This window comes from Aptenodytes forsteri, unplaced genomic scaffold, assembly GCF_000699145.1.
Source record: "Aptenodytes forsteri isolate BGI_AS27 unplaced genomic scaffold, ASM69914v1 Scaffold257, whole genome shotgun sequence".
NCBI classification, from domain to species: Eukaryota; Metazoa; Chordata; class Aves; order Sphenisciformes; family Spheniscidae; genus Aptenodytes; species Aptenodytes forsteri.
In genome coordinates, this window is record NW_008795194.1 from 5221941 (window position 1) to 5249586 (window position 27646).

At 40.6% G+C, this 27646-nt stretch overlaps 1 protein-coding gene across 2 annotated transcripts in view; it reads left to right on the forward strand.

The window, feature by feature from the left end:
* UBE2E3 (ubiquitin conjugating enzyme E2 E3) overlaps window positions 1-26781 on the forward strand; it is a 60837-nt gene extending 34056 nt beyond the window's left edge. The window contains exons 3-6 of one of the 2 annotated variants that reach the window (XR_657547.1): window positions 21164-21296; window positions 23069-23216; window positions 24277-24531; window positions 24861-26781. Coding sequence is in view for 1 of the 2 variants with exons in the window: in XM_009278626.2 (XP_009276901.1) it covers window positions 21164-21296; window positions 23069-23216; window positions 24277-24374 (379 nt within the window). In the remaining variant the exon portion in view is untranslated. Of the gene's footprint in view, window positions 1-21163; window positions 21297-23068; window positions 23217-24276 lie in introns of both variants that reach the window. The other variant, XM_009278626.2, reaches the window with a different exon arrangement.
* Window positions 26782-27646: the final 865 nt, after the last annotated feature.

Consider the following 27646-nt stretch of genomic DNA (forward strand, 5'->3'; position numbering starts at 1 on the left):
AGATGTGGCGCTTAGGGACATGGTTTAGTGGGCATGGTGGTGTTGGGTTGACGGTTGGACTCGATGATCTTAGAGGTGTTTTCCAACCTTAATGATTCTGTGATTAGTCAACCCTCAGACGAGACTGAGAACAGAGTTCGGTCAAAGGGACTGAGTATACTTGTTCATTTTAATAATGCTCTGCATAGCCAATGCCAGCAAAATATTTCCTATACCAACTAAATATACTAACCACTATACACCCTACATACGTCCTCTGAAAAGCTACAGATTAAAATAGCTTTGCTGAAATCTTTCCTACCTCCTCCGTTAAATTTGGGGGGAGCATCTATCCAGAAAGCATTTAAATAGAAAAATGTCCCGAGTTTTGGGTCTTCATTGCCTCCCTCTCTCCTGCCCTGTTGCATGTTTCTTGGATTTGCAACTAAAAGCCATTAACAGCTCAAGAGCTAAACCTGCTCCTCAGGCTGACAAAGGCAGTGGCTAGTTGTGAGAAACCACCTCTTCCCACTAGATCCCCCCTGGTTCCCTGAGAGCTAGTCGAGGTCTCTGGTAAATCTTCAGGAAGGGGGAGAATAGAAAATTCTCCTGTAATATGTTCTACATGGGATGTTTCTAAAATTATTCCAGCCAACATAAACTCTGTCTCTTTAGGAACAGAAGGTAATACTGTGTATTACGCTGATCTCATTTATCATTTCAAGGCTCCTTTTAGTTGACCCCTCACTGCTGACATTTGTAACGTTTCCCAGATAATAAAACTGAGCTGCTGTCTGACTTTCCGTAGCCACCAGGAAAGTGGTCCTCTCCTCCCCGCTCCTCTCCACCAGTTCCCACAGACCCACCGCTGACAGCTTCTCAGCAGTCATGTGAATTCCCCCTCCGAGTTTGGACCTGAGCACGCGGCTTTTGGTTCATTTTTGGACATGGTTTTGAATACTGCTCTCCTAAGTAAGAATCAAGATTGCATCCAGCTGCTCCAGACTATGTAAATTTTTCTGAATGTGTGTTTGTTCTGGAACAACCCCACTGAAACGAACAGAGGAGTGGGACGTGCCAAGTGTATCCTTGGCGGCTCTGAACAAATCCCTGCCTGATAACATGTTTCGGTTTGTTGTTCAACAGTGGAGTGAGTTTATTGAAATTTCAATGATCATAATTAGGCTTCAAAAGTTAACGTTGTGTCAGCATGCAGAAAAGAAGTTGAATGTTGTCTTGGAGTCAAATTTCAGACTTGGTATCGCTTGTTGCTGTGTGTGCCGTACTTCTGCCAGAACAAAGACATCTGTGACGTCTCCTTCAACAGATATTCCCATCTAAGACCAGTAACGGGTCTAGTATAGGGCACCTTGTCCATCCTTTTGGTGCAGGACATATGGGGGGCAGGCCCCCAGGGCTGAGGGAACAGTATGGACCCCTTTCCAGCGAGATTTATCTTTTTTAAAATCCCGTGTGAGAACCTTCATTTGGTTACAGTTCCTTGGGATGCAGTGAGTCTGCCAACGTAGTCTGGTTTACTTCATGAAATAAGCAAATTACTCCCTACCTCGGCAGAGTTTATTTTTGGTGTTTCTGAGGAAAGTGTGATTAAAAAAAACAACCACATAGAGTTTGGGGGTTTAGTTTTTGGGGGTTGGGTCTTTCTGGTTTGTTGTTGTTGGGTTTTTGTTGTTACAACACCCATGGGATCCACTGAAGTTTGGAGGTGATGTTGGACTTTGAAAACTCCTCTCAGGGAGCAGGGCACAGCCCAGGCACTGTCCAGCTGGTAGAGGCCTGAATCAATGAACGCCATATAGATAGCTTTAACTTCTCCTCAGCATTACCTGTCTCACGCCAGGCGAGGAAATGGATTGATGCTGCACTCAGATGCGAGCTGGCTTGTTTCCAGACTTCCTTCATGGAGTCACCACGGACAAGGCCAGCTCATGCCTCCCTCAGCCTCTGGCGTGGCATATATTCCCAGAGCAGAGCAGCGTGGTGGCACTGAGGTGAGTTTTGGGAAAAGCAACTCTAATACTCGTCCATATTATTTATGTGCACCACACGCTGGTGGAGTTTTTCTGCTGCTCTTGCTTCTTACTAGTTGCTTGTTTCTACTGCTGGAGCCTGATCATTCATGAAGGATTCGGTCAAGATTCAGTAGCTGTGCAGAAATCCCTGAGAATGTTTTTGTAGGTTTTAACTGGGTTTTGGGTGCTTTTGTCAATGTGTCTTCTGTGGGTATTTCTGTGCTGCGAGACTGGCATATCCAGCCCCACTATTGTCCATCAGGGAGAGCTGGTTTAGGGTTAGACGTGCCGCTGCTGGGATCATTTTTTTTGTCTTCTTCAGTAATACAGGTATCTTTTGAATCTGGGTCCTCAGGTAAGGTAGAAATAAAGTGTTTGGGAAAACTAAATCCAAAGACAGTTTCTGTTGTTTATGTGTTCCAAATTAAAAAAAAGACAGTTTTATGAGATTATTTCTTTACAGATGAAAGTCATTCTCACTCTTGGGGGTCTGCAGAATTAATTATTGAATCCTATGTCTTTTTGTGGATACTTGAGTATTGACATGTATTGTCTCAAGCTCTGATTTAGCTACAAGTTGCAGAAAAGTAACAGCAGCGTCATGTAGCTGAAAGAAAGGAGGAGGCAGGGAAACAGCCTTGTGCTTGACAAGTGTATAAAATGTAATGGCCAGGGGACTGAGAGCAAGCAAGCAAGCAAACTCTCAGTGTTTGGCTGAGAATTTACTGTGAAGAAGTCGGGGGGAGGTTTATGCCTTACCATCTTTCAGGTTTCTTACAAAAAATGAGGATTCAGAGTGCTAAGCTCAGAAGAAATGCAGCTGCTGCTGCTGCTTGGATAACTTTACAAATGCCGAAGTATAAAATAATTGCAGATCTGAATGTTTATACATACACATTTTTTATGTTAAGCAGACTTCTTGCAGTATCTCTAAAATTGTACGTACAGCTGTCCCATACTGTACGGTCCCCTTAAGTTACTGATTGTTTTTCAAATTGATGGTGCTATTTTTGCCTACATTTTCATACACACTTAATACACCCTGTAATATTTTCTTTCTTGCATATTTGCATCGTTCTTATGTTATAACACTGGCGTTAGTTTGACGTCTTTTCTAGGAAAAAAAACACTATTCTCCAAGACTTTTTCTCTCCTATCAAGGTTAATAATCATATAACATGTAATTCAATTTAGCAGTGGAACTGTCTTTCTTGTAGTTGTTTCAGGAGATACGTTAGTGGTGAACTTGGCTCAACGTACAAGCCATAAGTGTTCTCTGGTATTTTGGTATTTTTGACTGGCAGGAAGCTGGGTATAGACAACTTGCTCTATAAGTTATAGATACAAAATTTTTGTCTTACTAAAAGGTGATGTCTCTAAAGTTGTGAAAAATTATTTAAGATAGAGTGTATAGTCAGGTAGTTAAAGGGAACTTCAGGAACTTGTAGGAGAGTTTAGAATTAAGGTCGCCATGTATAACTTCAAATTTAGCATTTCCTAGTTTATGAATATTTAATCAATCTCTAGTATTTCCTTGTCATTTTCCTTTTCTATTTCTAGTCTTCGCTATTGAAATATTTCTAGCTTAAAAAGAAAGATTTTTAAGGAGAAATAGATGTTGACAGTAGAAATATAAGCGCTGTTAACAGGTTAACAGATCAAATTATTTCAGGTAACTACAGCAGATTTGCATCGATATAGTTGTTTGAGATTAATGTGCAAACAGCTAGAGGCAGTGTATCATCCTCTTTAGACTTAGTTTATAGTAAAAATATGATAGATTATTTCTCTATTATTATGCAACAGGCATAAACCAATTAAGTATTTTGCCATGCACAGAGGATCATTGCATTCATTTGCCTAGAAATCTGGGAAGAAAAATACTCTAGTTTTCAGTAGTTTCTGGTTGTTATGTGGTTACCTCAAGCATGCTCAGAAGAAAAGATTTATAAACAAAACTTCTCCAGATTGAATGTGAGTCTAAGGTGATTATTTCAGTCTGTGTTGGAATCAGCGATCATGAAAGATACTTAGGTATTGCTGTCCGTCTATCTGATGAATATTTTCAATAGATATGAAGCAGATAACTATGCCATTTATAATTAATATTTCTTCCATGAGTCTGTTAGATTGTCAAGGTAAAGGAATTTTGTCTTCATGAGATGAAGATTGTCTTCATTGTAAGAAGAGTAGCAGTTTGAAGGAGTACTAGGGGCATATTCAAGGGAGGAGGAAGAAGATCTCTTTGAGAGTGGATGGGAGGCATTTGGCTGAGCCAGATGGAGGGAGAGAGGTAGAGCAAATGCAGGCACATTCTGGGATAACCACGGTCGGTCTCTGCTGGCTGAGATTTTAGCAGAAAACATATACTTTCCTTGCATTTCTGAAGGGAGGTTGAGAAGGGTGTGAATGGAGTGGGAAGATGTAGAAGAGCTTGAAAATTTGAACTATGAGGAGGCTGGAAACATACAGTCTGCAGAAGTAGTACATTAGTTTTGTGGACCTAACTTGTCAAAATTAATCAAACAGCAAGTAGATAAAGGTGGGGGGAAGTCAGTGTTTGAAAGTTGGGATTTATTTTTCTGTTGGATGCTTTCTGATGCCAAATAGACAGCTATGTTTAGTTTATTTGTGCTTGGCATATTGAGTGTACCGTTTCGAATGCGGCCCTTTTCCATACCTGCTTCACCTTGTGCCTTGACTCCATGATACACTGCTTGGAGCTGTGCCTAGAGACTGTTCAGAAGCTAAAATCCAGCCTGTGCCTGTTTGTTAGGCAGCACTCTGTTGGGAGTGCCAACAAAATTGCCTCCTGGCTTTTAGATGGATTTGAGGTGGAGCTTGACCTTCAGAGCATTAGAGATTTTCAAGGCCCAGGTATTTGAGAGATGGCTCCTCTCTGTTGCATACCTGCTGTCTGGGGAGGATGCTCCACAAAGTTCTCCCCCCATCAGACCGCAGGTCTGGTCAGGATTTGTAACTGTCGTATAATTGAGCTGAGTGGATTAGTTTATGACTGTGTAGGCAGTTGATGTTTAAGTGACTAATGTAATTCTTGTTTGTAGGAAGGCTTGGCATAGCCACGTAGTTGATCCGAGAAGCATAGAAATGCCAATGTGCAGAGTATATATAAAGCTTTAAAAATGGAAAGAAGAAAGCTAAAAAGCATCGTCAAGAATATATCATCACGATATGCTCCACTTCATATTGCTAATCACCGTCTTTATACCTTCAGTGGTTTAGTGCCTTGTATGAAAGGTGGACTGCTGCTTCTTCCATGGCTCAGATGAGTCAGTGGTTAATGAGGTTGTGCCGGGTGCTGGAGGTCTCTCCAGGGCAGATCTTTAAAGGGAGATGCCTGCTCTGAAGTGTTTGAGAGGCATGTGGAAGTGTTGTAGATTGGCTGTTTCAGAGCATGTTAGGAGATTTATCTTTTTACAAAGCTACGCTCATAAAATTGCAGTAATAATGACTGAAATTTGTTAATATTTAAAGAAAAGAAGCATTCATAAGTGTTTAAGGCATTCAGGATAGCATGGGGAGCCAAGTGCCCTGGAGGAAAACAGTGTAAATCTTTTTTTTATCTTTAATACACAAAAACTTAGGGTGGGCTCCGTAGAGCTGACAAGAGCGGCTGTTCCCATTGAATGCAAGAAAAGCATATGGAAAAAGTCAGATAGAAATTACTGGTGTCATCACTTCAGCATTGACTCTCAGTCGGAGAATAGTACCAGATTTTGCAGTACTTCACGTCCTAGAATATATTTTAAACAGTTTATTGCTTTTAGTCTGATTGGAAAAAACCACTGTCGCTGCCTTAGCATTATGCTTTTGGCTCTCGTATGGCATACCCACATGGGCCTCAAATTCATCACGGTCACGTAGTTCAGGAGCGGCACTGTCTTTCAGGTACTGCAGTTGCACTTCTGTAAATGGGGGCAACTCTTCTACCCTGTTGTCCTGAATTCTTTTGAATGAATGAGGCCTCTTGTGTCCTTTTTTCCAAAGGCACGAGGGATGTAACATGTGGTAGAAGGGTCCAGTCCTCTCACACTGAGTTTTGCTGCATGGGAGCTGTGGCCGTACCGGTGGTGGAGGGATCATGTCATTCTGTGCCTGCCAAAATGGGAGCTTCATGTAACCATAATCTTCCTGGATAGTTGTTCACATGTGAACACAGCCACTAATTCTATGTTTGCCACTTTTCTTTTTAGCAACAGAGGTTTTGTAGTTAATACTAGTGTTTGCTTGCAACAGCAGCTCGAATGAAGATTGTGATTTGTGTCACTTGGTTTGGGGCATAGCTGCTCCTTCTATAGTGGCAGTTCCTATAAACTTGATGTTTCCTGAATGCTTTTGTGAAAATAATCTGCTGAGAACAATATTTTAGGTACTTAAGTTAGTATTTTGGAGGGGGGAAAGATGCTACTTGTAGCAGATGATCTTCAACTACCAAGAAGTACAGTGTATTTTAGGCTTATTGTCCAAAATGTATGCATCTAAATACATTTAATACTGAGTGCTGAAAAAGGTTATTTATTTTTACACCACGTAATCTGCAGCATCCACAGGGTAGAATTTATGTAAAATAAAAGCGAAGGTACTGCTTCCAGTTTTAGTCATGACAGTCTTTCCAGAGCAGGTGGCATCCAGCAGCCTGGGTGTTTTGCTCGAGGTGAAAGTTCTTGCTTTGTTTCTTTTGGCCAAAGAGGTTTAAATAAAGCAACTTTGATGTTAAACAGGACATTCCTGCTATACAGCTAGCAAAAAGCTATATGTCACCCATTCCTCTTGGCCCTGGGTGTGGGACACGTTTCCTAGGTAGTTCAGAGTCATCTTTCCTTCCATAGCACAGTCAGAGCATGGTCAGGCATTTGCTTTGCAATCAGCTGCACCTATGGAGATGTTACCAGCCTTCTTCTGTGGTGGTTCAACCCCCCACCCAACTCTGCCAGCTGGAGGATTCATGTGAGTGGGGGTCTATATTCCTGCTTCATACTAAGTCCATACAGTTACTTGGTATGGATCCCACTGAAATAGGTTAGGGAGAACTGACAGTCTCCTGTGTCAACAGTACTGCAGGAGCAGAAATACTCAACTGACTAACTCTTCACTCTTCATCTTTTTCACTATATCCCCCAAGAGGAGGCACTTGAAAATCATTTCCATTCATGTAAATTGTAGACTTGAATGCTGACTGCTCTGCAGAGTATCTTGGCATTGCCACTAGCAGTTATTCGGCTTAAAATTTTGTGGACAGAACAGTTGCATCCGAGCAAACATCTGACTTGGTCCACTTCTTCTTTTCAGCCCCCTTTAAGATTTTCATTTAAGTTGTCCTCAATAAGAGCAGCATTTGAGTGGCCATATGTTTAGCAAAACACTAAATAATTTACAATCATCGTTTGTATTCATTTTTGTAGTTCTGAAGTTATTTTAAAGAAACAGCCCAAAGCACTTTTTCCAGAATTAATAAATTTTCACATAAATCTGGAAATGCCTGTGCTTCTGCTCAGATCTCCAGAAAAGTGCATTTAGTTCATTAGTTTCATGCTGAACTGTTAACATTTTAGGTTGTTTTACTAGGAGAGAACAAAGAACTCCTGGCTTGTTGAAAATTTGTTACACAAAAATAAGGATGAAAAGGTTCCAAACGAGCTGATGTTAAGCATTGCAAACTGGATGAAGTTGTGCAGATTGGAAAGATTTACAAGACATCTGGTAATTAGCTTCCAGCTCCTATGGAGTCCTGCCCTGTGAAAGCTGCTCCTGCTTGCACTGGAGGGGGAGCAGGAGGGAGATGAAGCGTAACCCTGAAAAGCTAGATCTTTGTGTTCACAAATTACCGGTGGGCTGTTGAAGAGTCTTCGGGTACCTCTTTGGAAAACTACCTCCTACCAAAAAAATGCCTGGCATCTCTCCCTTTGCAGGATTGTCTCCTCTGCTGGCATTTGCTTGGTGCAGTAGGGGAGGGGGGAACAAGCTATCAAAGAGCCCAAAGAGCTGTTTATGACTTTCCCCACCTGAGCCAATCTGCCAGTCTACCCCACACCAGCTTGCTGCGCTCCCTGGGGACTGCGCGGCAGCTGGGAATTGCTGGAGTGCGACCGGCTGAAGTTACCTCCCTCTGCCCTGCCCAAAACGCCGGTGATGCTTGGGACTGCTGTTAGAGCTGGGCACCTGGTGAGTAACCTTCGCCGGGGAGGTACGGCAGCACGCTCAGGTGCAGGGGACCCAGAGCCAGGCCACAGAGTTTGATCCTTTCATTATTGTTAGCGTTATTGTTATTATTATTATTATTATTATTATTATTACTACTACTACTGCTACTGCTGCTGCTGCTGTTATTTTCCAGCACTATTTTTTAAATTTCATTAAGGAAGATTTAAACAAGAAAGAAGACTTTCCATTTGGATTTGTTTTGTAAGTTGTCTCTTGGGAGCACCTGTCCACACCCTGGTTGTAGGATAAGGTGTGTTTGTATGGTTTCCGAAGTTCAGGCATATGAACCTTCAAGCATTGAACGGGAATCGCTGAGACCTGGTGCTTTGGTTACTTGTCAGAGACTTGGGAGGCTTTGCTTCTGTACCCCGTTCTGTCCCTTACCTATACAGTCACTTTTAGCAAGTCATTGCCCTGTCACGTTTATTACTCTGTCTGTAAAACAGAATATTGATCTTGTCTTAGACACCTGCAGTAAAAATGGTTAAGATCAAAATTATATATTTACTACTACTTTTTGTTGTTGTTGTTGGTTACAAACATTTAATCATCTAAACATCGGTAATCAATCTCAGCAGGCTAACTACAAGTAAAAATGTTTATCCTTTCAGCTTTGAATCTGTTAAGTACAATGAGCAGACAGCCTGTCTTGTTAATTTTTCTGGCAGTGCTGTACTTTAAAATTAGGCATTTGCAGCAAAGAACATTATTTTTTCTAGATTGCAAATGTAAGCAAATGTGTGTTTAATGGCGTTCACTAAATTATAACTGACGGAGAATATGAAGAAAGTAGAGTTATGTATCAGTATATAATATTAGGACATGTTGGAAGAGATTATTCTTAATTTGTGTATAACCCGATGAATTTTGCAATGGTAGTCATTAAGCATATTCTTTCCACTGATAAATCATGCTTATAGTCTCAAATAAAAACCATACACAGTCTGAGCCTTTTCTTCTTGAGATTACAGCCATTCTGTGTCTGTGTTGTAGCGGTATCTAATTCCTGAATGCTGTGCAACTGGTGCTGCAACCTGATCTACTGGAAAGAAGGATTTAGCGCCCAGGAGGAGGTCGGTGCTGTCCATGTGCTTTTGCTTTGTCTGAGGTCTGAGTTGCTGTATCCTACTGCAGGCAGTAAACTGCCACTTTCTGAACAGCTGCCTTGAATCTGGGCTGCGGGGGAAAATTACATTTCTTTTTAATCATAGTTCTGAACAGACAGATGTGAAAAAAGGTGGAATGAAGTTGCAGCGCATCTTAGTCCACTGGTACCAGTGGTCCAAGCTCTACAGCAAAGCTCTTGAGGATCACAAATTTCTTAGCTCATCCTTTAGCGGTGGCAGCTGTCTTAGAGGACGGGTACGAAGCCTTGCTCCCAAGGCTAACCCAAACAACTTGCGCTCCATACGCTACAGCTATCTCCACAGGGAACGTTCGTTTGGAAGAGTTACCCATTAAATTAACAGTGTTAGAGGAAGCAATAGTTGGGCTGGAGCTGGCTTTTCAATAAACAGATTTTACTGAGTGAGACTTGTTTCACTTAGATGTTTATTGACCTTTTTTCCCCTGGAATGATTATTGTTTTCACATTTTTCTTTAGTGTAGTACACTTTTGTGGAGTAAAATGAACTCATATCAGACATTGATTTCTGTGTATTTGTATGCATGATGCTTCCTCCATTCCTTTGAATTGCTGTGCTTTTGCAACTAAAGCTGGTATTCACAGGGTTTTTAAATGCTTTTAATACACAAGCTACATTTATATCTACTCTGTACCAAGTGTTGCTTCAGCTGTCTCCAATTCTGCATTACACAAAAGAGATTCCTATCCTCAACTGCTTTTGTTTTGAAACTCTCCAAATATACCTATTCAGCTAGTGAAATGTACATTGCTGGGCTAATGTTTTAGCACCTGAATCAAGTCTGCCTTATGCTCAGTACAGGACAGTTACTGCTGATAACGTTGGGTCACTCTACAGCTTATGTACTGCATGGACAGAGTGGAGTGGTGAAGAGACAGAGAGAGGATCCTGAGCCTCTACTTTGATAAATAGGGCACTGTGGCTCCAGAATTGCATTCGCAGAGTGTAATTCCAGCATGTTTTGAGCTAATATAGGTTGAGCTGCTGCAGCCCCCTGCTTCTGCCCTGCTCCCCACTGCAGCTTCCCGCTCCCGTTCTTGTGTTGATGCTAGCATCCGTGCCAGTCTGCAGCCAGCTGCTGCTTCCAGGAGCCCAGGCAGCCTGACAGCAATCCTTGGTTACTTCTCAACCCGCTCGGCACCACAGAGCAATTCAGTATGTGATTTCACAAGCACTACTACAGGTGTCAAGGGAGGGGAAGGAGTAAGAGGAGGCACGGGGCTGGTTTTGCTGGGGTTAACTGGTTGTGGGACAGCACCGGTCACCTTGCACTCAGGTCTACTGGAATGTGTTATACCTCAGAGGTTTGATTTATATATTCAGATTGGCAAAAGCTTATTTGCAGAATTGTTTTCTTCAAAGTACAAAGGTAAAAAAATCTAATATCAAATAATGAATACATAAAAATTGTCAACAGTGATAAACTCATGCCCTGCACTGAATGTGAAGCTCGTCGTCATTTTGCTTTAAGCAGAGTTTAAAGCCCGTAGCCAGAGCTCTGATGATGATTTCAAAACATGAATCTTGTGAAAAACGTGAAAATCTCATTTAATCAGTCCTCAGTGTAGGAAATTCTGTTAACCAGTGTGGGAACAGGACTAAAGACAGGCCTTTTGAACATTGGACCGTTGCGTTGAACAGGGTTCTTGTTTTTTGGCTAACCAAATTCACGCCCCTTCAAAACAGCTAACTTCTTTCAATTCAGATGAAGTAGCTAGTGACAAAAGCCACGTAGTGACCCCAACCGTGTTCAGAAAGGAGCCAGACTTGAGAAGTCATCCTTATTGTGCTGGAGGTGGGGAAGGTCTTTGTGTATGAACTGGGAAAGGTCAATTTTATTTTTGAGAAATATAGCCTTTTACTAGTTAGAGATTTGCATCAGACTTTTATGGCTTCAAGTTAGGCATCTGTCACAGGGAGCTGTGGCACGGCGTTTTCGGTTTTGTTAGGCTGTACAGGGTGTGGAAATGGATGGAGACAAGAGGAAGTATTTAAAAGTAATAATAGAATTACGTTTGGAAGAAAGCCTATGCTAGAAGGTTAGGAAGACTGCACCGAGACCTGACTTAGATGATGACAATACAGACTGCTTTTGAGGGAAAATACTCAGTGCTTGCTACAGGGTAACATTCAGGAAGTTAGTATGAAACAACTAACAGTATGAAACTAATATGCATGTGTTAAAGATCATTAAATCCCTAAGTAAGTGCTTATTCAGAGTGTTAATGTATTTTAATGGAAGCAGGTTATCCGACTGACTGATTTTGTCTTTTCTTTATCTCTGCGTGGGAAAGCTGTAACTGTTGCTGAAGTTGAAAGCTGATTTTTCAGGGCCGGGAGGAAGGCAACTTCTAGCTATATTGCTGTGAAGTGGTGGAGGAGCCCAATCCTGGAGGAGGAGGTTCCACTGTGGTAGCACCAGGCACGTTGGGTGTTCATCTTCTTGACAGGTGGATACACCCGCATTTCAGTGAAGGTGACTTCCCAGCAATTCTCTCTTTCTTGGTCCTTGATGAGTCCCTGAATAAATCGTGTTCACTAAATTGCGCTTTCTCCTTTCACAGTAATAGAGGAAAGTTTTTCCACAACATTAACACCATTCACAAGTTTAATCATGGAGTCTGCCTTTAGGCTTGAATTGTCAGACTGTGGTGATTCTCTAATTCGCTCATGTGTTTTCTGTCTTGAAAAGCACTGTTCATAGGTGGAGTTCCTTTCAATTTTTGGCTGAAGACATGTTCCTTGAAAAACAAAACATAATCCACAGAGCAGTGGAAGATTTTTTAATACATCGGTCAGTATTTGATATTGCCTAATGTTTAGGTGTTTCGGGGAGATTGATAGCTGGGGACTTCATTTGAACAGCTCTAGTTGACTTGCAGGCTTAGTCTGTTGAAAATTGCCTGGTTATTGTTCCTAGGCATGAATCTTTATAGGTTTACTACAGTTTTAAAGCCAGTTGTATTTTTAGGTTAAATAGATCCTTTAGTGAAATTAATTGTTTTAACTGTTCTTTCTTCCTCCATCAAAAGTGTGTGCGTAAAGGATATTGGGAATAATAGATTTTCTTTGTTGACGTTAAAAGTGTCATTGAAAATACTGGTAGGAAATTCCAAACTGGATTTCTCAGTGTCACTTAGCTTTTTGACATGAAGGCTTTGCAGTGAATGATGGAGGTGACTGATGTCTAAAACACGTGGATGCCACAGAACTATTGAATGAGCTACTAGTAGTGTAATCTCCGTCCAGTGGGTCAGGTGATGGCCTGGGATTTGGGAGATTTACATTGCAGTCCTACTCAACAGCACACGGTTTCTGGATGACATTAGGCAAATGATCCTGTGTCTGAGTGCCTCCATTTTGTGTATTTGTGGGCAGGCGCCTTAAACTAAGGCTGCACGATTTCTCAGGTACCATGTGATTCTTTCAGTATGGATTGCTAGCATCAGTATGGTGGCTACAACATATTGAAGAATAAAATATACATGTATCCCAAAAGAGTTTTGTTTGTGTTAGGGAGTTGAGAAGGATCCTCTCTCATGGAAGAAAAGCAAATTTTGCCATGTTTGCTAAATACAGGTTCATCAGTAATTTTGAGTGGAAGGAAAATGTGAACTGTATAGCTGGCAGACAAATTTCTTTGACAAAGTGATTTGGCCTTAATACAAATTGGGCTTTATACCAACAGCAAGAAAATAGCACACATTTTGCCACTAGTACTACTAGTGTTTCAATACTGATGACAGGGAGCTGGTCTTTTCTTTTATGCTAAATTACGGCTTTGTTATTATGAACACATGGTAAAGTAGCAGGAAATGTTTCCCTTTACTCACTGTCCTGCTCTGTGTTTTAATAGGGAGTATGGATAATTTTAGTGTAGGCATGTGAGAGGGACTTCTATGCAGATTTCAAGATATTTAAAATAAACCAAATGTTCAGCATGAACTTTCTTCATGCCTGTGAGTCCTGTGATTTCTCTGTTTTCAAAAACAACTCATGTTTGGTAAACTTTTTATGTATTGCCTGGGTTATATATATTTACAACCCCTCTGTCGAGAGCATAGACAGGAACAATCTGATATGTTTTGTTACCTGGTTTAAATCCAGTATTTCTGTTGTAATTTGGTGAAGTACATTCTGGGATTAGTTATTTTTCAAAAGAAAAATTACAGGAATTCTGCCTCCATAATTGGCTACGGTTGTTCTGGAAGATGGAAAGAACCTGAGCAGACTTCTAACAGCAGCAAGAAAGGTCCTAGGAACTAGCGGGAATGCAAAGAGGAAAGTAAAGTTGAGCTACTGTAGCAATGAACTAAATTAATGCAGCTTTTGGCCGTGGAAAAACTATTAGCTTTCCAAAATACATTGCTTGGGTTATCTACATATTACAGCTTTGATGGAATTATCAAATGATTTGTTACTCAGCTTCCTTTAGTAACAACAGTGTATATTCTTCTACTAATGGCAAGTTTAGCGCTGGAGGTTTTAATCGTCTAAAACACTACAATCTGGCATCTTTCTCTTTAGGGTGATTAATAGCAGATCTGCACTCGGTTAGATTCCCCTAATGGTACAATTTGACGTGAACCAAATACGGCCACATGATTACATTTCTAAGCCGGACCATGCAATCTAAAGTTTATGCCCTCTTTATGCTGGCTGCAGGAGGACAAATGATACCTGATTAAGCATAAAGCCGGGTGTTACAAAGCTAATCCGTTGACGTTTTTGGAACGTATACGGTTTGGCCAAGTTGGTTTATGTTGGATCAGCACTTTGCTTTGAGTAGCCACACTGCTTTTGATCTGGTAGGAGGAGCTCTCAAGTTGGATTTACAGTTGCATCGAACCATGGCCTCAGGCCCAAGTCCTGCACTGCTTTACAACCAGCTGAATTAGCACGGGATCCATGAGTTAAAAATAGGCGCTTTTTTTCAGCAGTAATTTCTAGATTTTAGTCTTAAGGGCATGATAGGCTTTAAGGAAGTGACAGAAGCAAAGGTTTGTACAGTGAACTAGGCTCTGTGTAACCGAGGATACACAGAGCCTCTGTGGATCTGCTAGAAGCAGTAAATAACCTTTTTCAGCAAACAGATGTAGCAGATAGTTCAGTGGCAGGTACAATAAGAACAGTTGTAGCTATATAAAGAACACAGTAGACTGAAACTTCTTTCTAAGAAATTGCACATAACCTAGAAACCTTAATAATAGTGAGTACCTTATCAAAAAGCATTTTCAGCACGGATTTGATATATTGCTGTAGACAACCCACATGTGTCCAACCCTAGAAAAATGCTGTAATCCAAAAATTAGGACTATCCTTGAGGCTCTTGCCAGTGAAACCAGTATACTTTCTGTGTATAGACGTACTACCCAGATTGTGTAAGTAGAGGTGCTTAGGCACTGGTGCTGATAATATGAACGCTGAGAATAAGTACTCCAGAAAGCCCTGTAAACGGAGGCATTGAAAAATAAAGAAAAGGGAAATTGCTGTCCATGCTTGTTAGTTTTTAAAAGTCACAGGGCTGAAAGCCACAAACGTATGTCTTTTAATTAATGTTCACTTCCTTTCTTGTGTTCTGTAACCAAAAATAGAAGAGCGCCTCCACAACTGGGCAAAGAGGGTTAAGAAAAAAAGGTAATGGATAAATTTTCTTCAAAATGTTGAAAATATCAAAGCAGGAAAATAATCTGAGCATCTTTCCATTCCCATGTTTAACATTAAAATAGAACTACCGGAAAGTGATTTGTGCTCTCTCCAGGCTTCACAGAGTAACGCTGAGCTAACTCTCAGACAGCCTGCACCAGAGAGAGATCCTTTGGTTCCTTGTGAGATGTTTTGGGTTTTTTTTTAATTACCAGCAGCATGGCAGTGTGTATCTGTATCTAGATAAAAAGCTAGTGTGCTACAAGGTAGTGTGTGAATACAGGGCTGGGCAACCTTTCTCACTGCATGGAGGGTGAGGAGGATTTTCTGAAGTCCTAAGCTTAGAGGCTTGAGTTAAGAGCCAAGCTCCCCATGCAGTCAGTGAAAAGTAGGTGTCACCAGAGGGAGATGGAGAACCTTGGTATTAGGGAGTATTTAGATGCTCCTTGTGCTGCAGAGGGCCACTGATCTCTCTACCCTGATTGTCTGGGAAGTCTGAGGTGCAAACATCAGCATCCACACTAGATACCCTACATGGTAGATATGAGTCCCCACCTCTGCGATAACTTGAAGTTACCTGAGTCTGGGGCTTTCTCGTTCCACTGGACATGAGTTCATCAAGCTCAGAAGCTTAGATGGTGAGGCAGGCAGACTCACTACGGATGGGATCTGTGTATTTGCCAGCATTGTATATGCTGGCAGGATCCGTTACAGCCCCGTTAGCCTCTGGTGGCATGGTGCTGAACTAGAACATCATCCAGCAGCTTTAGCTGAGACATTGCTGTCCAAAACAAAGCCTTTCATGCTGGTAACATGCTGAGTGCCTTTCTTACAGCAGGACTTGTAAAACTCGATTTCTGAAACTGTGTTGTGGATTTTTGCAAAACTCGCTATGTAGCTTTATGAAGTGGCTTTTTTAAACACGAGGTTGTGGAACATACCTAAGGGCACTCATTCTTCCTTTCCTTAGTACCTTCAGTTGAATTAAGAAAAATTAAAACAGATATCTTACTCCTTTCTTAAAGCACTGTCTTTGCTTACATCGCTGTAAAAATTATAAATACACCATTGTGACAGAGTGGCTGTGGTTGAGCAGTCTGTGAAGAGCTTCAGGAGTTTTACTTTTGCTAAATCTCATCCTGAGATAAAAGTTTGGGGAGGATGGAGGGGGCTCTTTCCTTACATAACTCTCACTCCAGGTACCCCGTTTGGTTTGTTAGCTGCTGCCTTTGTGATACCTGCCTGGGTATCAGACCTAAGGGCGGGGCCTTTGAAAGGAGAACATAGGAAAGTATTCCACCACTTAAATCTGTGCTATGTAGGCACCCCCGATGGGCATCTTGGGATATAGACCAGTACCTTTAGTTTTATGGTACCAATGACATTTCTCATAAGACTGTTTTAGTGTCTGACAGACTTCACTGTCGGGAAGCTTCCTAAAAAACAGATTCTTTCTTTTTTTCCCCCTCAGTTGTATCCTATTGTGGACCCAAATTGTTTCTCATAATAAAGCATAACACAGAGTTAACATCAAATCTAGCTAAATTACATTTTCCTTCACCCTTTTTCTTCTTAATTACCGCAGTCTCAGTACTATGAAGTTGCATTCTGTCACCAAATTGAGAGCCCCGTGTCTCAAAGGAGTGCTGTTGACAGGAGAAGCACATTTAGCAAGTGCGGAAAGCAGCATCCTACTAGCATCATGTAGATTGGAAATTTCTTGTCCTAGTTTCTCATCCTGCAACTATTACATATGGGCAGCTTTAATGCATTTTGATTTAGTGAATTGTAACAAATGCTGAATTCTGATTTCTGTAACCACTGCTTCAGGACTCTAACAGACTTCTTGCTGGTGAATGCTGCTGCATCCCTGTGAATGCTCATAACACTGTGCTGGAAAAGCTGTTGCTCATCTTTGTGAAACCTGAGAGCCAGGGTTCAGCAGAGTCAGGTTTAAAGGACCTGGTGTGACCCCATGGGCCCCTAGAGTTTAACCTCGCGTCTTCTCAAATTCACCATCTGAAGTCACACTTGTAAATTAAATCTGTTCAGCAGACTGGCTTGGATAGAGTGTGGTTATAAATCCTTTGTCTTATCTGGATCAGGTATATATCCCTCAGTGAAGTGGCATAATGAATATTTACTTAGGAAGCAGATGTAGCCAGTTAACTTTATTCTGTCAATTTATCTAATTTATTAAAAAAAAAAAAAAATCAATACAGTTTTGATGGATGAAGTAAAAACCCCTTAATTTTGTAAAGAATATTTTGTCATTTTGATTAATTTGCTTTGTTATTTTGTCTGAGATATTTTTAGCCCCTATTTTAAAAAATTAATCAAGTGGTTCTTTTATTGAGAATATACTGGTGGTGCCTTTACTGAATTTGTGATGTTCTGTAAGCTAATTTAGGAGGACAGCAGGCTGGTAGCAATGAACTGCACGTGTATGCTGGGTAGCCAAAACACTGAAGTTGTCATCAGATCCGTTGCTCCATCAGGATTTTGTGTTTTAAAGGACAGAATAGAGGAGGATTTGTGTCCATATGGATTCCATTGGGGAGGTCAGAAGGAGCTGGGTCTTTCTGTGATGAAAAAAGGAAAGGGAAGAAAACCATGGAAATTCCCCATTGTAGCGCTCTGCCTGGGGTATTCTGTCCAGTGTGACAGACAGCGGGAGAGATTCCTAGGCTGTCACTCGCCACAACTCTCAAGGGTTAAGGTGAGATGCTTGAAGCCTATGCTTGCAATAGGAGAGTGAGTCTCTGAATAGCAGGAGAACGTCTGGGAATAAAGAGCTCAAGTACAGCCCCTAGAAGCACCTCCCGTGCCAGCCTCTTTAGTGCCCAACAGGAGGAGGAAAGTATTTCTTCTGGGTGTATCAATGAAATAGAAAATTGCGGACAGAGTAAAGCTTCCTTAATTCCCAGTTTTCAGCCCGGGGTTTTTGCTGTCCTCTGTGGGAACGGAGAAGTTAGATTTGCACCAGGGAGTGGCAGTTCCCTCCTTGTGGCTTTCTGCAGCACCGGGACAATGCTCTGCGGTGATGGAGAGTCGAAGGCAGTGACTCCAGCAGGGCTCCGGCAGTTGCTTGCAGCTCGGTACACAGCCGAGGTGTTGCCTGAGGCAGGACTGCGCTTTCTGCTTTTCTCTGCAGTCATCCAAGTGGGTGTAACCCCACTGTCCTGTCCTTGTGCAAATCGCTGCAGAGGCCGAGACTGCCATGAATAGGTCTGGTATGTTTTGCTGAGCCTTAGAGAGTGTGGGTTTGTTTACTTCCAAAAAAGATTACCTTGGTATGTATACAAAACACAAGTAGGGTATGGCTGGCTGAGGATGATCCCCAGTGGAAATATACAGGTGGTAGGAGCCAAGTGTGGCGTCTTGTCTCTGCTCTTTAATCTCGCGTCGCCTCACACCAATAATGTAGTGATTGTGGGGATTTTCCAGGTTGCTAATGAAGCAGGGGTATCTTTTACACCACTGGAAGTGAGACACCACTTCAGCTGTTAAATAGAAATTTCACAAACATCAATGAGATGTAATGAAATTGTTTGATTTAACAATTTTCTCCTTTATCTGAATGCGGTTATTGTTACAGCGTTGTGTTACTTTCGACATTGCAGCGATCTTTTCTCAGCAGTAGCTGGGGTTTCGAACACAGCGTTTTCTTCTTCTTACAAGGTTAGGAGTTCCCCTTCTCACGTCATAGCCTGGCCCTTTTATATATTGCTAGCGGTAGCATAGAAGAGGATAGCAGGTAGTAATAGGCAGAGAGTTATTGCACTTAGCTTCTGGCTACTAGCTGATAGATACCCTTGCTCTGACTTGGTGAGTGATTACCAGATAGTTTGGCACCGGACTGGTGCTGCGCTTAATTGTGACTGATTCATTGGGATGAAATATGTCCCTAATTTAATTCAGCTATTTCATTAATCTGATTGAATGGCATCCAGCTGTTAGAGGTGTATGAAAGAAAGGTACCTGACACACGAGGCAAGAGCACTAACCTCTGCATTAAACTATAAAACAGTCATTAGGACATCTAATGCTGAAATTGAATTGCTCCATAGAAATTTGGTTTCCAAGCACAATACTAATTAGCTGTAAGCTTGATGAATGTCAAGAATTAATTAAAACATTTCAGTGGCCTGTGTGGGTTTTAAATATTGTCATTATTGCCCCAATATTTTCAGTTCTTACAGTAATTGTTTTTTTAGAGAGCATGAATGGAATTATCTTCTGGAGTGACTGAGGGCACAAACGGTTCATTACATCATCGAAAATGGACCTCCTTGCCTCTGGATTTCCCTTTTTTTTTTTTTTTTTCTAAAATTTATCTACTGTTTTTCTTCCACTTTTGTGCATGTATTGCAAATAGAAAGGTAAGATCAGTGATTTTAGACCCAAACTTTATTTTGATAGCACTTCTAGTTTTTCTTTCTTAGCTGCACTCTGGAGGCCAGCACGCCATTGTTACCTACTTTCATTTTGGCAACAGGAAAATAGCTACAGGTCCATCAAATAATTTTTTGTTTTTAATGAAATAGGATGTCAACCAAAGTCCATGATTATTTTGTCCTGTCAATGAAAGGCCTGCAACAGTTTAAACATTTGGTACATGAAACGTCCGCAAGATAAAAAAACATGTTGGGGAATTATGAATTGAAAGGGAATTCATAATCAAAACCAGCTTTTGATTGTTTCTTGAATATGATCTTAATGTAAAAATAGCTAAATTTTTGGTGCGGGAATTGCAGATGCATAGTGCATACTGCTCATATTCCTTGCCTCTGATGAGTGTCTCCACATGTTTGGCTACATAGTAAGGATGAATGTCCAACATGCCATGTTATAGACTGGACATATGTATGACAAATACATGAGGTGACATGACATGGGAAGAGCCTTAACACTTGGAGGGTTTGTAGGGAGGCTCCTCTGAGTGTCGAGCAATGTCAGAAACCACAAACTCCCAGGCTACAGCTTGGTGCCATGCCCTGTCACTTGCTTCATGTGCAATCACATATGAGAGTCCTCAGTGCCTGTTCCTTGGGACCACAGAGGGAGAAGGATGGGGACGCTTCACCGTGTGTCTGCGGGATGTAGGTGGTGCCTGGGAGGGTGCCGAGGTGGGGAGAATTGAAAGGATCTTTTACAATGCCACGTTATTGGCTTGTCTGCATAGATGTGATGAATCCACCATGCCTGCATGAGCTCAGCGGTGGTGTTTTCCATAGCAGTCAGTTTGGATCTCAGCGGTTCAGATTCAGGACCTTTTGCAGAAGGTGAGGTTAGTTTTTACCCTGAGACTTGCTTACAGAAATAAGATTGTGCTTTGATTGTTTTTGTGAGGAGCTTAGATGGTTACTGTGTGATAATAGCATTAAGTATGATGTCTCAGAAGTCAAGAAAATGCTTGTTCGTTATCCCTTCTTTCAAAGCTTTAATAATTAATTATGCAATAACTCTTCCCCAGTGGGAAATGCGTTCAGTGTTGTACTTCTTAAAATAAACTATTTTTGGCTAGTAGTCTCAATGCTGATTGCCTGGAGACATAACACAAATATATCCTGAAGAAAACAGTTATTCAGAATAACAGGGCTGTAAGAAGCTCAATTCCAGGTTACTCGATTCTGTCTCTCCCATCCCCAGTTTTCCTGCCCAAGGGTACGTTTCACTCGCCTGTGAAACAAGTGGCAATAAATGTGTATCAATATATGTGTAAGTCACATTTTTTATGAAGGTATGATCCGTTTAATGCCTGGAGAAGATGAGTATGGTCAAGATATACAACTCCTTTTCTGTATGGATATGATGTCATTGGAAGGTCATGATGTAGAAGCTCAGAGCAACCACATACTCGAGAAAGCAGATCTGGGGGTATGTTTCAGACAGTGACAGTCCAGTCGTTCATGGTCAATCTGTTTCATTGCCATATCTCCAAAGGGACAGCGGAGTGCCCAGCTTTCGTGCCTGTTTAAAACACTGAGCCCACTGAAATCAGTTGGACATTAGGCAGATGTTAAAGATAGGCAAGTGGTTTGTATTAAACAAAATTATTGTAGAAGGAAATCCGTAAAATGCCTCTCTCAAAGGTACACCTGACTCTTTCTTTCTCTCTCCTCCTTTTTTACACAGTGCCGGTCCTAAAGGAGATAACATTTATGAATGGAGATCTACTATACTTGGACCTCCAGGTTCTGTATATGAAGGAGGCGTTTTTTTCCTGGATATCACATTTTCATCTGACTATCCATTCAAGCCACCAAAGGTAAGGGTAAGGTTTTTATTGTGTTTATCATTTTTTCACATGTGAGAAGAATGTGACTTGCAGCGAGTGAGTGTTCATCACTTTATGAATATCAAATTTTTTTATGGTCTCTTGAAAACTACAAGGTCCAAAATCTTGGCTTGCAATTTCAGAAAAATCCTGTGTCTAATTTATTTCCTGATTACCACAGCCAATACTGATTTCCAAGCTTTACTAAGCAATGAATGAGATGATAATTCTGATCAAGAGTTAAGATTCAAGAAATTTTAATTTTAATAGAAGACAGTGCGAGACCTTCTTATGCTTCCTTCTTCTCATTTCAGCTACTAAAATATATGTATAATAAACTTTTTTCTGTTATGAACCAGATTCTATATTATATATTTTCACATTTTTAGCAAAATAACAGAAAGCTAAAGTAAGTTTAGATAGACAACTAGAGTGTTACATTGTGACTTCAAATCGGGTAAATTACTGTGATGTTTCCCATTATTGTAAAATGTCAATCTGTTTACTACTGGCAAGATCAGCAACGTTGTTTGACTATTTTTTTAAGCAAAAACTCTTTTTATTAAATGAAACTAATCTTAACTTAAACTAAAATTTCATTTCCTTGCTCAGAAATAGTATGAACACTTAAAAAATCATAATTTACTAATGGATATCAAAGAAGTTAAAGGTTGTTCCCTTCTCCCCTCCCTTAATGCCAAATCACAGCTCTTGACCAAGTCACCAGAAAGGACACTGCGGACATTTGCAAAGACTAAATCATTCTACCACACAACATTTCTACAACTTATGGCTCTTGTGGCTACAACGTTGTTATTATAAATCAGGTATCTTTTTTCATTCCCAGAAGGATTACAGCATAAAGAATAATATACCCACACATCTCTGAAACCCACAAAATTTAATATTCTCTGAGTTAAGATTGTTATAATTAAGTGATGCAGAGTTTTAAAAAAATGAAAATCTTGTGGATTTTTTTAAGAGCATGATCATTTTTGAATTTTCAGTAGTTTCAGAAAACATAATGGATTCTTCCCCCCTGTATGAGTATGAAAAAGAAAAATTATCCCAAAATGAAAAAGGAAAAATTAAAGCACATAAATATTTCTAACTTCTTATTTGTGCAGAATAATGCTTACGTGCTTTACCAACGTTAGTCTGAAATAATTTAAAAACAAGGATGGTGTTAGTTAGTGTGATAGCATTGTTTTGGGTGTATATTATGTCCTGCCTAATGAAGGGTAAGGCAAAGATTTCATTGCTAATTTGAACAAGAATAATACAACACTCCAATTTTAAATATTAATTTTCATGGTCTATATTTAGGCTTTTGAAAGAAAGGAAAAGATCAACTAATACTGCACATGCAGCCACATTCTCTCTACTTCTTCACCTTCAGAAACCACAGTAAAGTTATGTTTGTGATTAGATGGTTCTTGACATGCAATATGTTCATTAAATAGCATACAGTACTGCAAAGTAGGTTCTAATTTTTGTGGATGCCAGGCAGAGGGCCTGTGTGAAAGCAGTTTGTGCACCAAAGATCTCCATGGTGGGTTTCTTAAAGGTAGCCATGACTACAGTAAATAGGCGCTCTTCTGTTAAATAATTGTGTTTCAGAAAACAAGCAGTAAGGAGCTGCTTCCACAGAAGCTCTGCAGAACTGGGAGCACCCCACGCGCTGCTGCTGCTCAGAGACAAGGGGCAGCATCCCTGGGCGACACTGAATGACTCTCTCTCTGTCTCTTATGCTGCGATTCTAGGTTACTTTCCGTACCAGAATTTATCACTGCAACATCAACAGTCAGGGAGTCATCTGTCTGGATATCCTGAAAGACAACTGGAGCCCTGCTTTGACTATTTCAAAGGTTCTGCTGTCTATTTGTTCTCTTCTGACAGACTGCAACCCGGGTAAGGAGCTGATAGTTTACTCCACTCTTAGTCATTTGACTTATTTGCCATGGAATGTAATTTGCATATTTGATTGTATGCAGATTAAATAAAAATTAATATTTTTAAAATTGGGGATGAAACACTCCTGCTTGGATGCCGTCCCACATTTAATGGCACTTTTCACTCCTGTGGCACAACAGAAAGTAAATAGCATTAAGGCCTTTTTTTTCCCAAGGTATGGTGGAGAAAATAAGTTGATGTCATCAAAGATCTGTATTGCAGGAGCTGCAGCAAGTGGTCAATCCAGGAAAGCAGCAAAGTTCTCTTGAGTTATAAGCTCATAAATCCTGCAGGTTGGAAGGAGCCACAGGAAGTCCCTTCTCTTAAGGCAGCAGTTGAGACATTTAATCTTGCAAATGTGAGGGGGACAATGTTCAGAGAGATTTTTCCCGTTTTCAAAGAGAGTTCCTTGTTCCTGTTGGGAGGGGAGGAACTCCACTGGAAGCAGTACAGTTTCTCAGCAACAACTGTGTGACCCGTGTCATTAGGCAATGAATGCTAATTGCCTGAAGTCAGGGCAGGAACTGGGCAGTAGTGCTAAGATGACAGTTCATTTAGAGAAGACTGGTAATGATCAGGGAGAAATGGATTAGCCTCTGTGATACCAAAGTTTGATGACTCCTGAAGCAAACTGGATCCCCTCGGTGTGTGTCCGTATTCCTGATACCCTGATGTACACTAGTCTTGTCCTAGCACTGTGACAGGAGCACGCCAGGCTGCACTTGCTGAATGTCCCCTGCACCCATCAGCCCTTCCAAAGGGCTGAAAGCAGGGCACCTGGCTGGGGCAAGATTCATTAATATGCAGATAACCACAACAGATTTTTCTGTTTTCTGTTCATTGTGCCTTGCGTGTTTTCTCTTGGAAATGTCTTGTATGGTAAGAGTCCCACTATATCTCACAGCATTTTCTGGCCTAACAAAGACTATAGGTTGGAGTAGATTCTGTGTTTTAAATCATGTGGGGTTTTTTTTTGTTGTGGAATGGTTTCTAATGCATCTTCTCCTGCCTTTTGCAGCTGACCCTCTGGTTGGAAGCATAGCCACTCAGTACCTGACCAACAGAGCAGAACATGACAGGATAGCCAGACAGTGGACCAAGAGATATGCAACATAAATGACAAACTACTTGTGCAGTGTGAAGGTGCAGAAGGCAACTTTGCAGTGTGCAACAAATCTTTATAGCCTTTACAATACGGACTTCTGTGTATATGTTATACTGATTCTACTCTGCTTTTATCCTTTTGAAGACTGGGATACTGCCCCCCAAAAAGGTAAATGCTATCAAGAGTAGAAATTTGTAGCTGTAGATTAGTTATGTTTAAAATGCCTACTTGCAAGTCTTGCTTCTTTGGGATATCAAAATGTATTTTGTGATGTACTAAGGATACTGTTCCTGAAGTCAACCAAATATTATAGTGCATTTTAGCCTAATTCATTATCTGTATGAAGTTATTAAAGGTAGCTGTAGATTACTAGGAATTATGTCATTTGTATTAAACCCAGATCTATTTCCAATATGTGGTACATGCTGTTGTGAATACTGTTTTAACTTTTACCTTTGTCAGTTTGTAATGAAAGGATTTCCTTTTTCCCTTTGTAGCTCAGAGAGCACCCAGTGTATCATCTCAAACACAATAAACATGTTCCCCAAGGAGTAGTTTCTTTGTTTTCCTATTTTAAATTAATATTTGAATAAATTTAATTATAGTAACAAGGCAGGGCCAATGTATCACAGATCCCTGTGGTTAATCTTTAAATTAATATACGTAAGCAAAGGCTTGCTATGAAATGTTTAATGCACACCTGTGGATTGTTTAAGTTTTCCCTGTTTTGTTTTTTACAGAACAAATGTCATTTCTACACTTTCCTTAAATTTAATACCGTTCGACTCTTTCTCAAGTTGGAATGAGAGCATTGCATATGCTTACTCCAGAAGTTAATGTAGCTGGTTGCTTCAGGGCCAGTCCTGCTCTCATAATGGACTGTCTGAGTCTTGCTACAATTTTTTTTGCAGGACGAGGGCCAAGTTAGAGATAGTCTGGTGCTTTTGTTTCCGAGTAAAGCAAGTTGGACTTGCTGATCTAGAGAACTACAGTTACCCATTGAAAATGGTCTTCCAAAGCATGATCGAACACTGTATCATCTGGCCAGAAAAGAAAGTAGTAGAATAAATTTAATCAGGTTTTTATGACATAAAAACAGTTGCGGGGGAAATGAACCTTTGTTAGTGAAAATGAGATCTGTAAAACTTTTAGACTACGTTCCCCCCCCTTCACTTTCTGGCTTGGAAATTTTGTAACATCTGTAAGTAACAAAGACATACAGCTTTATAGTACATATAGTTTAAAATGTAGAGTCACTAATAGTTTTATAATTTAAGCTTTTATAGGTTGCCAGTCACAATATTGATTATAAAAAAAGAGTCTTGATCCCTTTAAATGATTTTTAAAATTACACTTAATTTTAAACTTTACAGTCTCATTTACTACCTGGTGTTTTTGGAGATAATGTAGCACTTCCATCAATAAGATGCTCTGCTCATTTAATATATGAAAACTGAATGTCAAGTTTAAATATTAAAGCAATAGAAAAAATGTTAACGATTTAGATCTAAAGTTTGCCATCACTGTATAGGTCCCTGTTTTTTGTATCACATAACCTTTGACCATGAATTGTCCACCCTACTTTAAATATTTCTACAGATTCCTGAAGGTGGCTTGAAGAACTGTGTATCCCAAATATCTCAACCTAGAAGCCAGTCTCTCTTGGTAGCTACACGATAGCTTTGGAGTTCAGGTTATAAAGTGCAAAAGGGAATGAGAAACAGGGGATCTGGCAGGTGAATATGCCTAAATCAGGTAACAGACTAATGCCAGGAGATGAAGTGCTGGAAATCACTGCTGAAGGTGACCAGAGTTTCTCATTATGTCATTGGACATGTGAGAAATAGCACAGATTGGCAAAGAAACAAGGGGCTATCACATCCAGGCTGGACGTCTAAAGTCTGCTCACTGCTGACCATTAGCGCACTCGTGGGTGACACGGTGCTCGTACACCACTCCAGTGACTTTCCAGTGAAGAGCAAACGATGTACTTCACACGTTAACTGTGTTGCCTACAGAATTTACAGATATTTATATCATAAAAGATTATGGTATAAAAGTACTGGTTTTAATCCTAATTTTAATGTATTTTGGTTTTGTATTGTACCTACAACTTCAGGTGTACAAGTGGGATGCCTTGTTAGTGTTGCCCCATCTTGCCTTCCTTGCAATTGGATCCTTTACACTGAATTCCCATCCTTTTTTTTTTTTTTGTTGGTTTGTCATGATTCTGTTCTTTTTTAATGTAGGTTTTTTGTGTGTAAATTTTATATTTACTGAAGTAAAGGTTGTTTTTGTGTAAACATTTAAACTTTAAAAAAAGAAAAGCTAATTTTGTTTCTCAAGTTCTCTCTGCTAAACCATGCAGTAGAAAGAAATTTGTATTGTTAAATAAATCAATTAGTTGTTAAATGAGAATGTGTGTCTGTTTTCATGGGGAGGGGAGAAATCCTTGCTGGAAATATATCCAAAATACCAGTTGCAAAGAGCATCTGGTGTGTTCAAACTATTTCCTTCCTGGCTGTGCTGGGGTGAATGCCGGACACTACCAAAGCACAGCACTGATCCTATTTTACAGTTTCAATTTTCAGTTCTGTCTTCTTGTCACCAATCACTGGGCTCTGTATTTGGGAAAAAGTTTAATTGAAATGACATTTTTGTGAAAAGACCAGCTAAAGATACTGCACATCCCCTCTTCCTCTCCATTTTGGATGGGCTTTTCTTGTTCCGTTGTCTTTGGAATTTGAGTGGGGAACACATGCAGCTGGCTGGGAAGGTGCTCAAACCGGGCTCCGTGGTCTCCTGGCACAAGGAGCACTCACGTGGGAACCGTCTGTCCCAGCCATTGAGCTGTGACACTGTTGAGGAACCGAGAGGGCCAAACCAAACGGGCAAACACGGTCACATCTCTCTGCTTCTCAGCTGAGGTGGTGGGAACATTCAGAGCAAATACTTTGTCATATCAAATGAGAAGGGATGGGTGAATATAATCGTATTAAATATATTAGATACAAAGGAAGGGCAAATATATATCAGCCTTGTTATTTCTGTACTAACATGTTCTTGGTGAGCTGCTTCATATTCTGTGATGTCCTAAGCGATGTGTGGGGCGCCTTATGTGGAGACGGTTTCACTGATCAATGTTGACTAGCGATCGTTCGAAGTCTATAGCCAGGAAGGGAAGGGAGTCATATGGGGCTAGAAAGCAAGACTGCAGGGTATCCTGAGCCACAGGCCAGGCTTGCACAGCCTCGTAAGGAAAGCAGGAACTGAACCAGGTCTG